This window comes from Seriola dumerili, unplaced genomic scaffold (assembly GCF_002260705.1).
Source record: "Seriola dumerili isolate Sdu_G_001 unplaced genomic scaffold, Sdu_1.0 BDQW01000052.1, whole genome shotgun sequence".
Classification (NCBI taxonomy): domain Eukaryota; kingdom Metazoa; phylum Chordata; class Actinopteri; order Carangiformes; family Carangidae; genus Seriola; species Seriola dumerili.
In genome coordinates, this window is record NW_019174307.1 from 4,520,564 (window position 1) to 4,538,548 (window position 17,985).

The 17,985-nt window shown below is 39.4% G+C and overlaps 1 protein-coding gene across 2 annotated transcripts in view; it reads left to right on the top strand.

Moving 5' to 3' along the window:
- ptpn4 (protein tyrosine phosphatase, non-receptor type 4) overlaps nt 1-17,985 on the top strand; it is a 65,583-nt gene that overhangs the window by 11,611 nt on the left and 35,987 nt on the right. For both annotated transcript variants that reach the window (XM_022740672.1, XM_022740673.1), the window contains exon 2: nt 15,020-15,174. In XM_022740672.1, coding sequence (XP_022596393.1) covers nt 15,037-15,174 — 138 coding nt within the window. In that variant the 5' untranslated portion in view covers nt 15,020-15,036. The remainder of the gene's footprint in view (nt 1-15,019; nt 15,175-17,985) is intronic.

Below are 17,985 nucleotides of genomic sequence, written 5' to 3' on the forward strand. Positions count from 1 at the left end.
ACCCATGTTGTGGAACCTGGTTTGAGGTTGTTGTATATCAGGGCAGTGCTGCAGAGGAAATGCCATCTGCCGAGTAACACTACCACAAATGCATAACCTGCATTGACCTACATATGTAACCTCATAAAGCTACATTACTAATTCAATTCTACAGCAAACATTTAACCTGCATTCTTGATCAAGCTGATGCTTCAGAATACTTGTGGTTAGCCTGAAATAGCTAAAGTCTGATATATTTGAATATGCAAATGCTCTGGTTTGCATTGTTCCAGCTGATCATATGCCAGTGCTTCAGAAAAGACAGTGCACTAATGTTTTGGTATGTTTAGTGAAATGTAATATTTGCTATATCGTCCTGCATCTGTATCAAAGCTTTGACAGTGCACTGGGCTAACTGATGCAAACAGAAATAAACCCTCACTTAAAAAGCCTGATGCTGTGAGATTTCATATCAGCTGTTTGAGTCAAACACATGAGTATGCACCTTGGTATTTTTGTACGAAGCAAACTGTGGCCTTTTTAAGCGGATTAATCTAGTCAAAAATTTCTACCTTCATACCTCAGCACATGCAAAAAAAAAAAAAGTGAGAAATCGCTGCCTCAGTGTATTTCACCAGCAGCTAACCTTATTTTCTACAGTGTGGAAACATTGTACAAAGTATGATTTGACTGTCAGGTGGGCCCACGCTTTCCTGTTTTGGCCCTGTTTACCGACCACAATGTGTTCCACACACCTCTATCTCTTCATCCTCACCTCTTCACACAACCTGTGGTACAGAGCCATCCCCTAACACCTCTCCCACTCACATGCGTTTTGTTATATGAACTAAATAAAACACTCACACAAGCTATTAAGTCATCAACTCCACTTTTGAATCGCCTCTGCTGCTTGAATTGCCTGTGTTGCAGCAGGGACTTACTGCTGTTCAGCCTTGTAGTTTGCAGTTGATCTTAATCCACCCTAATGACATGAGCCAAGTTTATATATTTTATATTTATATATTTTATAGGTCTTCTATCTTGAGCATTCACAGTACTGCTAGCCACATCCCCTGTCTGTTGCCACTGTTTTTGCAACCCAAAACATTGCAAAAATTACACCCATGATTTCCCCACACCCGCAGAAACTTCTGGGCTTGACGTGCTGCACTGTACGGTCAAACCATGCTGCTGTCTAACAAGTAAATGTGTCCAAAAAAGTAACAGATTAGACTGAACGCATGTTAAAATTGTGTGTGTGTGTGTGTGTGTGTGTGTGTGTGTGTGTGTGTGTGTGTGTGTGTGTGTGTGTGTGTGTGTGTGTGTGTGTGTGTGTGTGTGTGTGTGTGTGTGTGTGTGTGAGAGAGAGTATTGACAGAGCAGCAGCAACCACACATTAAACTGCAGGTTTTCTAAAATAAGTCATAAGCAGACTATTGTTTCTGTCTAAGAGATAGTTTTAAAGTAATTTCAACCAAAAACATGGCAATAATGACAAAGAGGTGTGGCACAGTATAACAATTATGCTGAGCTTAAAGTTTCCTCAATTATGCATCAAGTAGAATTTCTTTCATCACTTTCAACTTTTTCCCAGAGGCAGATTTTTAGATGTGACTGTGTGTGCATATGGTTGTAAGTGTGAATGAGACAAAGTGTGTTTGACAATGTTAGACTGTGTTCAGTGGGTGAATATACATCTGTATTTTTGATTATTATACTACCAAAGGCAGAAGCATTTATCTCCGTTCTCCCACGTTCGTTAGGTATTGTGGGTTTACAGTTCCATTTTCCATTTACATTTTTGTTAAGCATAGGGGGTAAGGCAGTTGTGTAATAATATATAAAATAATGTGCTGTGTTCACATATCCTACTGTATATTAATAGCCAGTTGTAGGAACCTACTAGATGCATCCAGGAAGACTATTAAAGAAGTGTTTCCTCTAGGTTGGCTGCTTTGGGCGGGACTGTCAGCTTCAGGGTTAGCTTCCCTGCCATCGTGTAGCATCCTGTTGCCAGATAACTGATATTTTGGCCTGACTTGACTTCGATGTTTGTCCATCTTTGGTTTTAAAGGTATTTATATCACTTGTTGGAAAACTTTTATTGCGCTTAATGTAACAATTTGTTAACCCGTCTCTCCCCTGTTCTGTGTGTGGGGGAGGGGCTGAAAAGCACAGAGAAACAGAGGAGGAGAAAAGGAGAAAAACACCACTGTAAATGACAGCAAAACACAGTGGACATTCACTGAGCTGAAATTAGAGTGCAAAAATTGTGCATAAGTTAGGTAAATATCAGAAGTACATTTTTTTTTCTTCTTTTGGTTCTTTGGAGGGGCGGGGGTCCGGTTGGGGAGTTGGGCCACCCTCCCAAGGTAATGTCAGGGGAAACACTGTGAAGAGTCCATGTCCTTTTACTGGTTGCAGCGTTTGAGTATGTGTAAGTATATTTATTTTTTGTTTCTATTTCTGATTCATTTTTTAAAAAGATTATTACATATCTGTAATGCAAACAGGCCTGCAGATTATGCTGAAAACTCATTGTTAAATATGAAAAAAATACTCAGGCATATCAGACAGCCTTTTTTCAGTACCCAAGCAAGTGACCTTCTGGCATTGTTAATATGGACACATTTTGGCATAGGTCTGATCAGTAGGAGGAAGTGCAGAGTTTCCAGGAAAAGGACTGTTGTATTGCCTCTAAAAGATTAGGTTGATGATAAAAGCCTTTTCCTAGTACTCTTTCCTCAACTACCACACTGCGTTTCTCTCATTTTAAATGTCAGTCCCGATCTGCTTCAATTTCTCAGCAAAGAGCAAGAATGCAATATCCAAGGCTTCGTAGAAAAAGGCTTGGGTCATGTGGGGCGAGATAGATAATGAATGAGATGGGTTGAACTTTGATGAGATAAGCTCTGATTGGTTTCCCGGTGTTTGAGTATCATGGGCTCAACAGCCATAGCTTTTAAGAATAGGAATACAAGGTCACCCTGAGGGTGCACAGGGATTAAGTAAATCATGTAGTCATCATGTCATTCATCACATGCTATCCACTCCGTGTATTTTTCTAACCGACAGATTTTGTTGCATCAGCTCTGCCAAAGTCGAGCCTTTATTTTGAGTATATTTATATTAAACTTGTCCTGGTCTATGTTGTTACCAGTGGCACAGCATGCACAAGTCTTCACTGGTGTGCTGACACTGCTCCTGTAGTTATTTATGCTCTGAGGAAAACACAGTGTAATGTAACACTTGATTATTAGATAGATAGATGGATAGATAGATACTTTATTTATCTCCTAGGGGAAATTCATGTGTCCATTAGCTCATTGTTGATAATAATAATAAAAAAAACAGTTAATAATAAATAAACAATAATAATTAGGTTAGTCCACTTCCTTTGGCTGAAGTGTTGTACAGCCTGATGGCAGTGGGAACAAAGGATCTCCTGAACCTCTCTGTTATGCAGCGCAGTGAGATGAGAAGTTAGTTATGTTATTCTATCAATTATTATGCTATTATTATACTATCAGATAATTCTGGTCTGTAGTGTCCATTGCAACACCATTTACTGAATTTAGCTTTTTTTTTTTTTTTTTTTAACAATATTAAATAATTTTTTCCTCTTGACTTGATGTTGCCTCACCCTCCATGCCACTGAATAACAAGGTGGAATAGCTTGGTGGAGTACTTTAATACTTCATGGCAATTGGGTTCTTTCACTGTAAGACCTGTATGAGCGTCTTGGTGCTTTCAGGCAAAACTAAAGCTGCTTAGGTTACTGTAAATTCAACACATACACATGTAGTTCCTATCAGCTTTAACAGTTATGAATATGTATGTATTTACTTGTGTGTACATTGCTTGTTGTTTTACAGTGTATCAAGGGCACTTTTACCTCCTAGTTGAGAGAGACTGATTAACTTACTGTTTATTGATTGTTCAGGCTAAATGAGAATAATTATAGAGCTGCATAGAGAAGCTCTGTGTGAGGCACAACTGTACTTCTGACTGGTGGAAAATGGCAATTGTCAGATGTTATCACTGTTAAACTGTGATACAATGATGCATTCAGGCTGTTGTTTGGTCTAACATCAAACTCTTCTCATGAAAGGAGACAATAAAATGACTTGAAAATGTCCCTTTTTAAATTCTGAATGAAGGTTCAGATAAAAAAAAACATGAAATTCCAGATTAAATTTCAGTGCGAACTCCTAGACCTCAATAGGTGTATCTACATACATTATTATTTCTGTCAGGTGCAAATATGTCTGTTGTCCTTAGCCTTGTAGTTGAGCTACTATGCCCCTTATCCTAACCTAGTAGCAGCAGGGGGGTGGGGGTGTCTGTGCTTGGTACAAAACACCTGGCCTCCCTGCTGGTGGGGCAGGAATGTGCAGGGCTGAGGTGGATGCGGGTGGAAATTTGCAGCGTTCTCAGAACACGACCCCTGGTAACATTCAAAGGTGCCAGTGTCAGCAGGAAGGGAAAAAATCAGGGGAATGTGCTGCTTTAATCAAACCAGCATCTCTGTTTCTCTGCTTTCTGTGTGTGTGAGTGTGAGTGTGAGTGTGAGTGTGAGTGTGAGTGTGAGTGTGAGTGTGAGTGTGAGTGTGTGTGTGTGTGTGTGTGTGTGTGTGTGCGCGCGCGCACGTGCGTGTGTGTGTGCGCTGTGCTGGGCTGTGTGTTGCTATATGTGTGTGTGTGTACATCACTGTAAAGTAGAGGGCCTCTTGTTTTTTAAATGAGGTAACGTTGTCCCACATATTTCCAATCTGTGTGGTCAGTTTCATTTGAAACCCCCCCCCCTCCATTATATTTATGTGGTGGTACATAATCACTGTCCATTGATGTTATTTTATTTTTCTTCAATTAATCCATTAGTTCAGAGAAGGTTGACATTTAGTTTGCTTGCTTTTATTAAGGACGCCTTTGCTACTTAAATGAACTGAGGTAATATAAAAGCTCTGTAGCAAACAAATCTACAAAGTATCACATCTTTATAGAAGCTGTCACCTGCACAGAGCAGCAGAGTGCTACCTGCAGAGATGGGTACAGGTTTCATACCTGTTTACTAGATTAAAGCTTTGTGAGATTTTTCAGAGGAATGAAAAAGCACCAGGTGTCTGTGTGGTGAATTAAATCAATGACTGACCCAGTCGTTTGCCTTTTCATCTAATGTTTGTTTCAGTGGTTAGACTTTTGAATGATTCTTGGACTGTTGTTGCACAGTACAACTTGACCACTGTGAATGAATAATTGTAAGTGGAATAGTTGGATGTTAATGCATTTGTGCAGCGAAAGCAAGTTGTTACTTGCAGTGTTGAAGTGTGAAAGCAGGAGACCTAAAAATGTGGGCTTCCTCCACCACTGCTCAATAGCCACCACTGTAACCTTTGTGCTATATGTAAATTCGAACCATCAGCACACGTCAGAAAAACCCAGGCATGTGTGTATGTGTGTGTGTTGACTGCAGTTATAATCATCGTGATGTAATGTAAAGTTTCTACCTGAAAGTTTCCATGGTTGGACTAAAATTAAGTTCTTATTAGTGGACATAGCGAACTGTTGTGTTGGCTGTTGTGTGTGTGTGTAATAGTCTTATTGTGAGAACTGGATGAACCTTAAAGAGTTTTTTTTTTTTCTACAGCGTTCACCATTGTTGTAGCATGAGCTAAACGTTGTTGTCTTGTAGATTGAGAACTACAATACGTGTAAATTCTGTCACATAAATGTGAGATGAAATAAACCTATATACAGAAATATTCTGAGCAATTGTAGCTGCTTGGGTGTTATAGTTTGAAATTCAGCATATCCGTGGAAATCGCACTGATTAGAGGTATGTGCTTCTAGCCAGAGGGTGTTTCACTACAAGAGGTTGAATAGAGAGGGGTGGGTTCTGGGAGTAGTTGTCTCTTCCCCAACATGTCCCCCGTCCACCTGAAACCATTTGTAATCATTTTCTGTGCAGTGGTAAATCATATAAATCACTGGAAAAGCCTGATGTAACGGTTTACAATGACGCTATAGAAGGAATACATGGTATTAAAATGTTGGAGGGCAGGAGATATGTCCCTGTGCATACATTCAGCTTTGCAGCTAGAGGCAATGCATGTTAGCAAGGTCAAGATGGGAAGTGAGTAGAGGGAAGAACTCAAGAGAAAACAAGTAGAAATGGAAGAAAGATGCATATATAGGGGATGAAGGGAGAATACAAGAGGGGGGAGAGCAAGATGAAAGAGCAGTGTAGCTGTAGAGGAGAAAACGCTATGACAAAGTATACAGAACATCAGGGTGTAGTGGAGAGTAGAAGAACATAGAGGCTATTATGGGTGAGGGTTGGAAAGGAGAATGTAGATTGGATGATTTTATAATGAGGATATTATGATGGGTAGGTGAGTTGCATCTAGAGAACATGAGTTCAGTACTGACATTGTACAGAATGAGCTGAAAAGAGACACGACTGCAAACGCCTGTCTTTGATTCAGTAGGAATCTCCGTGACAGGTGTTAGGTTTTATAAATGGCTCTGTGTGTGTTTGTGTGTGTTTGAGAGAGTAAATGGCTGCTCCTTGGCACTGATGACTATAATTTGCATAATGGACTCACAGGCCATACTGACAATTAAAGACAGGGGGAGAGAGGAAAAAGCAAGAAGGGAGAAAAAATGTGTTTCAAGAAAAGCTCTAGTAGAAACTCCAGCAGTGTTTCTCTCATGTTGTTCAGAAACTCAGTTGGTACTCGTAGGCTTCGGTCAACATTGTCAGCTTTATACTGAGGCAGTTCTTTTACATATCTGGTTGTGTTGACCTTTTTACACGGCAGACATTTTTCCTTGTCAAATACAGGTGTAAGTAATAACGTAATTAATTTGTGCATTGCACTTCAGTAATTGCTGGGCCAGAGCCATGGTTAATGATACTGGCCCCTCAAGTGCTTTCTCTGCAAGTCAAACATGCACTATAAAGCAGCAAGAGTGCACTGATGTTATTAAGGTGATCAAAATGAGTAGTCTATTAATATATTAGAATGAGAAAGCACAAATGAACTTTGTCTTTTTATATGTGAATTAAGGGGGTCTTAATTCTTTTGATAGAAAAAGTTCTCTACTGGAAACCTGGTGAGTCAACCTCATTGTAATAATGAAATAATAATTTTTCAATTTTTCAGCTCTTAAGATCTGATTAAAATGACAAACTCAAGCTTTTAGTCATCAACAAGTTGTTACACAAGTTCATTTTTTATGGTACACTGAAGTCATGGAGAAGAGGCTTGGTTGGAAAATATTTACATATATTATATGTGGGTTGCCGCAATATCAACATTTACCACCACATATAAATTTTCTTCTTTTTTTTTTTTTTACTATTTCAAATGGGTAAAATCGTTTTTCATAGTAGAGCAGTGCACGGCACATTGATTTGCTCAGCCCCTTCTTGCCCTCCATGTGAACAGTGCCATACAGGCTAGAAAAGCTATGCCGGTTAAAACAGAAACAATCACTCAAAATGTAATAATTCTCAATAATTAAAAGTGACTATTGGTGACCATGGCCAACAGCTAACGTCATGCTATTTACCATAAATCTATTCTTCTTCGCTGCTCTATAACAGTAGTTGCCAGTGGCTGCACAGTGCAACTTCATGTGTAGGCTACTGTTTTACTGCCTCAATACATTACCTGGTTTCAGATTGATGCATGGACTGGCATTCTCGCAGATTCCCATTCAAGTATTTTAAGCAGTATCAGAGGGATTTCCGTTACTAGTATTTGAATCAGAGCAACTCTGGTGTCAAGATGTGCTTACTAGAAAGCTAATGTGGGTTGCTGTTCAAAGCCTGTAGCTGCTTTTGTGTTGTGCCTCATGCTGTTAGCATCAACATCTAATGATACAATGGTGAAAATTACTGCTTTGTGCAAGAAAACTATATGCAGATATGTTTTCTGTCTATGTAAAAAGAATCAATGGGATTTTGATTGGATCATGAACAGGCAAGACGCAGTCGTGAAGCCAGCTTGTATAAATTAGGAATAACTTGCTGTTCTTTTTGGGTAGAGTTTCCTCCTCAAAAAAAGAGCACATGACATGCTATTGACAAAGTCGGTCTGTATGCTGTAGCATAAAAAGTATGCATTTTAATATTTATTTGACTTGCTGCCATCTGTAAAATATGGCTCATTAGTAGGATGTAGTGACAGCTGTGGCCCAACATATCTCTTCTTTCACAATGCTAAATAAAAATATAATATAAATAAAAGTCCAGTTGGTAAAAACTCAACATTACAGGATTTCTATTGGGATCCTGGGCCCCCTGTTTGTGGCAGTTTTCCTCTTTACACTCATTTTTTGGTATCACATCTTTATCACTTAATTTGAAATTAAAAACAGGGCTGTAGGAAGCTGAGAACTGGACTGGACTGTGTGTTTTTTCTAATCTATGCAGTCGGGCCAGCTGACTCAGGATTTTCATTCATGCACTAGGAGAGGCTTATTCCACAGGGTTCAGTGAAGTTCAAGCATAAATCTGCACGTTTGTCGAAGTCTGGATAACTGAATTGTGATGAATTCAGTCTATGATGTGTGACCACACACACACAACACATTCCCCTCCCATAATGATTGGTACAATTGACTTGTTTTACTTAATTAAAAGTGGACCCATAACATCCATTATAATGACCCACTACATTTAAAACTGCATGCGCACAACTGCAGGTCAAATTTTAACCAAGAAGTATCAAATTAATGATTACAGAGCTAATTTTGGATAATTACTGTAATGTTCATGTTTCTTGATAAAGACTTACAGTGTCATTGTAGTCCACCTAAAGATTAAAAAAGGTTTTCACAAGTCAGATTTATGCATGAATGATGACAATTAAACCTAAAGAAACCCACTGTTTTAGACAGTCTGAACTCTCACAAACACGCTGTGAGGCTCTGACTCATAGTTGTCCTTCATCTGTTGGCTTATACGTTCAGTTTCACAGTGGAGGAAGTGTGATGTAAAAAACTGCAGGTTGTCCTGCTGCAAAATCCTCTTTTGTTTTTTTTTCCCATGCATTTGCTGGTTAGACATATGTATCATCATCAAAAAATAGTTTTCTCTAGAAAGCTGAAATAAATCTCATTTTGAAGGTAATTATGTGACAGAATTTTCAAGATAGAAGATATTTTTCAGAAAACGTGTCAACCTTCAGAGTAGAAAAACCTTTACTGGACTGAAAGGGTCTCCTCTTTTAAAACAGACTATACTGGAGCAATCAGATTACAGGCAGCACTATATGACTTTACCATTAGCCAAGGCCACATATGGCTACCCGTAAAGGAGGTCAAAGGTCAGTCGCTGCCCACATTCCTAAAGCTACAACTTCTCTGGCACCCCACCTCCCCCACATAGACACATGTTAAATGCTTTGTTTAAATCCGTCAGTTACACACACACACACACACTAAACAGCACTCTGCTGCTGTTGTTGTTGCCCTACATAAGTTAAGTAGAATTAAAGAGATCATTGGGTGGTTGGATGTGGGCAGGCGAGGGTGAAGGGTAGATGGACGAAAAAGGGAGGAGTGTGACAGTAAATATTGGGAGGGAAGGGGTTGGTAAAATCTGGGTGAAGGTGAATGAGGGAAGGTGTAGGCGAAGATAGAGGATGGGTGAGTGTGCTTTGGGGGCACGATGGAAAGAAAGACCTGGAACAGGAAGTCTTTTTTTTTTTTTTTTTTTTTTTTTCTCCCAGGCTGAGAGCAGACCTTGGACTTGCTGGCTTAATACCAAACATACCTCTTTCTTTATGAAGAAGAATAACTAGGATATTACACTGGGTCAGGCTAGGTTTTAATCTGTGCCATCATGCAGACCTCCACTCTGTGTATAGTGCATGTTTCATTCCTGTGTTTCTATTTAAAAATCATACGCAGAATGAGAAAAAGATTCATGAGGGATTTTAAGTAGTTTTTTTTTTTCCAGTCATTTATTATGAAAACTCACAGCAATTGCAAGCTGTCTGCAATCTCTCTCTCTCTCTCTCTCTCTTTCTCACACACACACATGGTGCCACACATCTGTAATTGACCACCTGTTTGTCTGTGGCCTAGTTTACGCTTTATGAAACACTGTGCAGCAGTGATGTACAATTCCTTTGGGATTCCTAACTGCTCGCCTATTATTTCAATTGTTCCAAAGCAACACAAAGGGACAGAAAAAAACATACATACAATGTCTTTTTAGTTTCTTTTGAAGAAATTAGGGGTATAAATAGAAATGTATGGGGCAAATGAAGTTCAGTAGTCAGCCTGCATTTGAACTGGGAAAAGATGTGGTGTCTGTTGTATAACTTTTCCTTTGAAGACTTTTGATATGTTAGTGTAAATGAGAAATGTGTGGAGAATCATAGTTCAGTAGTTGGGATAAGTTTTATCGTTGTACTTCTGTGTTTGTGTGTATCCTGATAAAGTGGAGCTATACACCACCTGATGTTGATGTCAGATAACTTGTGTGTCTCTATTTGTGTATGTGCTTGTGTGTGCATGTGCGTGTTTATGTGTTGCAGTAGGTGTGTTTATATGAAGGGCGTGTATTCCTGTGTGCAGACAGGAAGGCTGCAGGACCGTCTGTGTTTGCAATAAGCTGAGAGAGCCAGAGGAGCCCACCAGTGAGGGAAGCTTTTGGGTCAAGAGCCCTCATGCACACACAGTCACACACACACACACACACACACACACACACACACACTCCTGCCTGTTTGTAAGCTCTGCTGACTGCAGGAAGCAATAATGGTAGCGTGCTTCCGGAGTTCCGGAGGGTTCTCTCAGGGGAGTGTGGCTGTCCTGTCCAGCTCAGCAGAGCAAAACTGAAAAGAACACAGCAGAGCAGAAAATTATAGAACAATGAGAATAGAAAGCAGTAGAATAGAAAATGGTACAATAGAAGAGGATAGTGAAGTATACAATAGAGAAAGAACCAGAAAGATAAAAATCCATAAAACATAAAATAAAGAACTTACAATATGAAAAATATAATCTAAATGTATAAATGTAGTGTAGATGGTCCACATGCTGAGGTGCTAGCACTGTGAATAAATGGTTGTATACTACAGAGATGATCCAGTACTGTGGTACATTGGTCTTTAAATGGTCTTCAGGTGGATGGCAGATAAATGTTAGGACAGGAAAAGAGCAGGGAAGGCGATGCAGCCTGTGGAGAGCGTCAGTGTGTCATAGCTCATCATCTATGTGTCCTAAGCTGACAGCGCTGTGGCTGGCATCAGCGTGCATGTGTCGCTGCGCAAGTTTGCCTGTGTGCCTGTACATATGGATGTGTGTATGCACGGTTGTTCTGTTGGTGGAGTGTATTGATCTCACCGTCCCATCATGACCTACAGTGTGACCAGCTTCACGCCTGGTTGGATTTTACCTGCTAGCTGTCAACCAATGGATCCAACACTTCCTGTAATGTAGCTCAGTTGCTTTTCCGTGTTAGAGACCTCTCTGCCTGGGAAACGCCCACTTCTTACAAACTCCATCCCCACTAGTTTGCTACACACAGGAAATTGTGAGTGGAGATGGTAAGCAGTGTCATCTGCTGAATCAGATAGATACTGATGGATATCATCTAGTCACTAAATGACAACATAAACAATTGTCACAGTCATTAAATATTCAGTGTGAGGGAACGCCTCAGCTCTTTTCCTGCGTAGGCTAATTCTCTATTTCTTAACAGTGTTTCTGACGTTAGTGGTGGTAGCTTTAATTTCACGTAAAGTGGTGCACCATTTCTGTAACACAAAGAAATGTTTTCCATTATTGAAATGTTGTCTTTTATAACCCTTGTGACATCATCAGGGTTAATACTTCCAGACATTAAAAAACTGTTTTCACAGGCTTAAAGTACTCAAAAGTTATATAACTTATCTTGATGTGTAAAGCTGCTGCAGTGCTCTTTTAAAAAAAATATGTTATTGGTATTTGGCCTGATATTCTTCACCATGTGATACACCAATATGATCTCCCATTAAGTATGTGCTGGTAGTGATGAGAGGTATTGTTGGTAATAGAAAATTTGTATTTTATTTATTTTCTGACAGTATTATCAGTGCCTTGGACATGAAATGTGGTCTTGTTCAGATGTCAGAGTAACAAGAGAAACTTTATGTTAATTAAAAAGCCTTTTCAGAAGGTCATAGACATGTCTTTCTCTGGCAGCTGCACTGAGGGGAGGAGCAAAAAGCAACAAAACATTGAACAAGTCACTGCAGATACTTTCCACCAAAAGGAATAGTCTGACATTTTTGGCAAATTTGCTTCATTTTTGCTTTCTTGTCGAGAGTTAGAAGATTGCTACCATCCTCATATCTGTTGTTAAATATGACGCTAGAGCCAGGAGACAGTTAGCTAAGCTTAGCAGTGACTTTTTGGAGTCTCTGCTGGTTGCCCAGCTACCTCACAGTGACAACAAGACTCCAAGCAGTTAGTGTGTCCAGTGAAGAAATAGTCTGGCACATAAGCCTCTGTAAAACCCCCCAAATTTTTTTTTACACTTTGATGTTTTTATGAATTAAACAACATTTATGTTAAGTGAGCTTTAGAGGTGGTGGTACACAGATTTTGTTACTTTGAGACAGACCAAATATATCATATGTCCTAATGCTAATGAATATTAATCGTACAGATATATTTTAAAACACAAATACCCAACATAGATGCACATACCTTGTATCACCCCGTGATACTGTGACCAAATATTGCTCTTCCACAATTAAGACAGTCTCTGTACTTTATGAGCAGATTCCCTCTTCATATTTTGTTGAGTGATAATAAAATTTTTAAGATGCACTCAGACAGCATGTACAATAAATTATACACAGTGCATATTGAAACCACCTGTAGATGGTATAATCACATATGTTTGTGTGTAGCATGAATGTTTGGAGGTGACGAGACAGGCTGTTGTGGCTGTTAGCAGTGGTCTCACAAATATATTTCCTGTGTGTGTGTGTGTGTGTGTGTGTGTGTGTGTGTGTGTGTGTCTGTGTGTGTGTGTCTGTGTGTGTGTGTGTGTGTGTGTGTGTGTACATGCACAGTGTGCACACCATCTGCCCATGGTCATGGGGTTTGTGCTGATATATAGTGACAAGCAGCTCAGACATGCAGAGAACACTCCATATATACTATATACAAACACAAATGCGCTCACACAGAGCCATCGGTACAAATACAGCAGCTCTTGATGACGGGGCCGTGACCCTTGTGGAGTTATTATGTCTCCTGTCATGATAGATCACCTAAGAATAAAAAAGCAGAAGGCGGACAGGACATGCACAAAACCCACTGCAGTGGCATATGTTGCCTGAGAAAATATAAAAAACACTGCTGCAGCTACACAAAAACAGACCTAGCTGACTTGTGAAACTGTCAGAACATGTGCATGGTCCAACAGAAGGAGCTTTTTGTCATAAAGAGTTTGTCTCTCAGCTCGATTTATTAACAGCAAGTGAACACACCATCTTTGTGATATACAGTTATTTTACATTCATCATTGACCGACAGCAGTCTCAACAATAGTGCACCTGACTAGTCATATGTTATTTTAACAGAATAATCAAACTTTTTGGGAAATGCGCATATTTGCTTTCTTGCTCACAAATGAGAAGATTGACAACGGCCTTGTGTCTGTATGCTAAATATGAAGCTAGCACCAGCAGCCAGTTAGCTTAGCTTAACATAAAGACTGGAAACACGGGGACACAGTTAGCCCAGCTCTATCCAACAAAATGTAAAATCCTTTGATGACCACCTCTAAAGTTCACTGATTAACACGTATATCGTATATATGTCGCCAGGCATAGTAACTTACTTGGTTACTTGTCTTCATTGTGAGGTTGCCAAGCAACAAGTGGAGACTCAAGCAATTCGCCAAGAATGTGAATAAGTGTATATCCAAACTACTTCTTTCAGAAATAAATATATATATATATCTATATATACATAACATATATTATCAAACCTAAATCAAAAGAAAAATGATAATATAAAAGAGTGTACTCCATTTAAATGTTAAAACACAGTATATGCCAATACCATTATATCTGTGATAAGACCTTCTTTCATCTGGGTAAACTTAAATTTATGCCAGATTCGACCAGCTTTGCTATCTAGGGAGACAAAGGAAAGTAGTCAGACGTGGCTTCAGTAATATGGGGCTTTGGTTTACTCTAAATGGAGCAGCTTGAGATTGAATTATTGTTAATTTATTTGGACTGATGACCAGACAGGGCACCATCAACCACTGTTTGCGCTGCCATCATTTACCAACCAATCATGAGCCTTTCCAGCCTGGCACATTGATGGTGAAATGATAAAATTAAAAGTACTGATCAAATTTCGTCTGAAAAGATGAAGGACGCATACGCTGATTGTAGTTGTTATTAGAATGGAGTGAAGATTAAAATCGTTTTAAATAAATAGAACTCGAGGCAGGTGAAAGGACCAGATTGTTGGTTGTACTTACTTTTCACTTGTCTTGTGTACAACTTTCCCTGCTATTGAAGAATATAACAAAGAGGATTGCAAATATTTGAAGCTCTTTTTCAATTTATTTTTTTCCATTTTATTTTATCTTGTGAGTGATTTAGTGCCTCGCTGCTATGTAGTCTGCACATCCCCTGGTAGAGAATCTGCTACTTGCCTACTCATTGACATTCTTTTCTTATGAAGCAGTCAGTCTTTGCTGCTTCACTGTGCTTGTACAGACTTGCCTTGCCGTGTGGCTGCCTTCACTAAGGCAGCTGAGAGAAAAGTACATAATGTCGTACTGTACATTGGCTTATTGTGTTCTTGGTAAACAGAAAAGGGATACTTTGGTACTTGAAGCTGACCTGGGTCATATAGTATGTAAACATTACAGGCAATGGCAAATTTTTTGCCAGATTTCACAGATCAGACCATGACCTAATGATGCCCCATTTCTTTTTGCAGTTTCACCTGTTGTTTCTCTCACTCATCGTTTCTACTTCTCTGCTGTGTCTTTGGTTTGTTGCAGACCCTGGTAGGAGCGTGATGAGCGCGCGCTTCCGCTTGCCTGCTGGCAGATCCTACAATGTCCGGGCGACGGAGCTGGAGCGAGACAGGCAGCACACACAGGTTGTGTGCAACGTACTGCTGCTGGACAACACTGTCCAGGCCTTCAAAGTCAGCGTGAGTACTGCTCCTTGGTTCAAGTCTCTCACTGTAAATTTTGATTAACTGAGTCAAAAATGGAAAGTTGGTTGAATTGGTAGAATCCAATTAATGCGAAGCCTCTCAAAACAGTTTGAGGTTATAACTTGAACACACAGTCCTGCTACACATATTTTATGATTCAGTGTGACTTACATTGCCTCCAATATTCATAGGAAATAAACCTTATAAGATACTCCTTGTAACTCCATAATTTCCCTGAGGAATCATCACATTTTCAAGTTTTCTTCAGTATCAATGAGTGATTGAGTGATAGCTGTCAGTAAATTCATTGGTACACTGCAAACATGAATTGCTAATAGCTATTTCAGCATACTCTTAAAGGTGCTGAGATGTAAAGTTCAGACTGTACTTTTGACACAGTGAACACAAACACTCTCCTCTATCTATTCATATTCAGATGATTCGGTGAGTCAGTAAAACCATTGATTTCTTTCAACTCAACTGAAGAAAACCCATAAATTTCACATGATACATTTTTGTGATAATTTAGATAAAAATAAATTAAACAAAATAACATATGGATGTTCATCAACCCATGATGTGAGGAGTGAGTGCTTAAATAATCATACATTAACCCAAGCAAAACCTCAAGAGAGAAAAACAGGAAGTTAGAGCACCAACATTGCGCCCCTTCCTCCCTCTCATCCTCCCCCAACTACTCCCATTACTGTAAATTTCCCCTCAAGCCCACCTCAAATTAACTTTGGAGTTGGTGGGGAAAAAGCCTCTGTGTGTCTCTACATGTTTGCAGACATTTAAAATGCAACTCACACTATATTTTTTTTCTGATGATACTATAAAATGGAAATGTCTCCTCTCAGACTGGTTACAATATCCCCCTCTCACTGGTTTTAAGTTACAGTAGTTGTTCACTTAGTTTTACAATCATTCAGTCACATACAGTCACACCTTGAGGGGACAGAAAGAGGATTTAAGTGTGTGTGTCTTTCACTTGAGTGTGTGTGTGCTTTATTTTTTGCCCTAAGCAGGTCACAAGTTGCTTGTGACCGGCATTACTTTGTCACTTCATGTGATAACACATTTCCTTTCCTCTCTCTTTTTGTGTCCGTCTTTATGTCTCAGAGTGTTTGATCAGAGTTGTGACAGAACAAGGCGGGAAATTCCCTTTGTGAGTCAGAAAATACAAGTCCTCTAATAACATCCCGTCTGACAGATCACATCCTGTTGATGTGTGTGTGTGCACATTTATATATATCCACAGAAATGTACAAACAATAATGTGCGCATTATGATGGTGCTAAATTGATTAAAACATAATCTTTAACTGTAAGAGAGAGGCAGGTGACAAGAGAAAAAAACCCTGTTTGATTTAGAATTTTCTGTCACATGCTCGTTTTGCAGCTGGTACGTCTTTCACTTCCTGCCACTCTTCTCTGTTCTGATCTTTCTGTGGTTCCCACCAAAAGTACACAAGATAGAAATGTATTGTGTGTATGAATAAATTCTGTAAGAATGTTGGCTTAACACTATATGTTCAAATTCATAGTGATATACCCAAATGGCCAATAAACTTCAATATGCATAATACTCTCTTCACATTTCTTCTTGAAATGTGATCATGATTTTCAAACATTTGTTCAAATAATAAAAAATATTTGATAAAAGTCTGTGCTTACTAAAGCAGTTTTGCCAAAAGCATCTTGGTGTTGTGATTTTCTACAGCACTGAAATAATTGTACTTGAACATCTTCGAGCATAGTGGCAAGATAATCATGATTATCCTTTTAGCTATAATTGTGGATCTCTATCACAGTCTTTTCTATAAAATCTCTCCTCTCCATTTTCTTTCTTTACATTCCCCCCTGCAAATCTCTCTTCCTCTCACCCTCTCTGCTTCCTGCTCCAGACTGCCCACCCCCTCCCCCCCGCCTCTTGCTGAATGAATGACTTGGTCTCTGTCAGTCTCTCTGACAGTGTCATTGATCAGACCCCTGCAGCAGCAGTAACTTCCTGGAAAGACAAGCCATCCTAAGAGCAACAATACTTCTATTGATCCTCTCCCTGGCCGACTGGCCTTGAGATTTTTTTTTTTTTTTTTTTTAAGCAGAGAGTGAAAATCCAGAAGCAGTCGCTTATTGTCATGGGAACTGCAGCGCTCATGGTGTGAGGGGTGGGTGCACATGAGGGCTCGTATTGATGATCCTATAGATGGGAAGTGATTTGAAATGATACCAGTATAAATCAGAATGTGATGTAGCTTGAAAGCCTGATAGATGACAAGAAATTAAAAAAGGCCAACCCACCACTGACCCACCGCTCCACCGCTACAAAAGCAGGGTCAGAAGCAAGACTTATTCAGAGTGAATTGACAAATGCAGTGGTAACCATAGTAACCACTCCACATCACATAGACATTCAGCTATCTGCATAAGCTATTTGGTAATCAAGCAGCTCTTAATAATGAGCAAGTAAGAGCAGTAAGGGGCAAAGGATAAATAATCCTGACAAACAGCTTTTAGTTCTCTGCTGACTGAGACCTCTGAATGAAATACAAGTTATGTAGAAGAAATGATTTGATAATAATGAGAGCATTACATATATTTTCTGACCAATATGGTTTTTCTAGTAACTTAAGCCTATGTTTGTATCTGTCTGTCTGTCATTCTGTCACAGACAAAAATGTAAAATTCCTTCTACCACAACAAAAAACAGGCCTGAGATTCATGCTTCAAGTCAGCATCAATTTCATTAGTGCTTAACTGAAACCATAATCTTTCCCGGACATAACCAAATGCTTTATGTGTG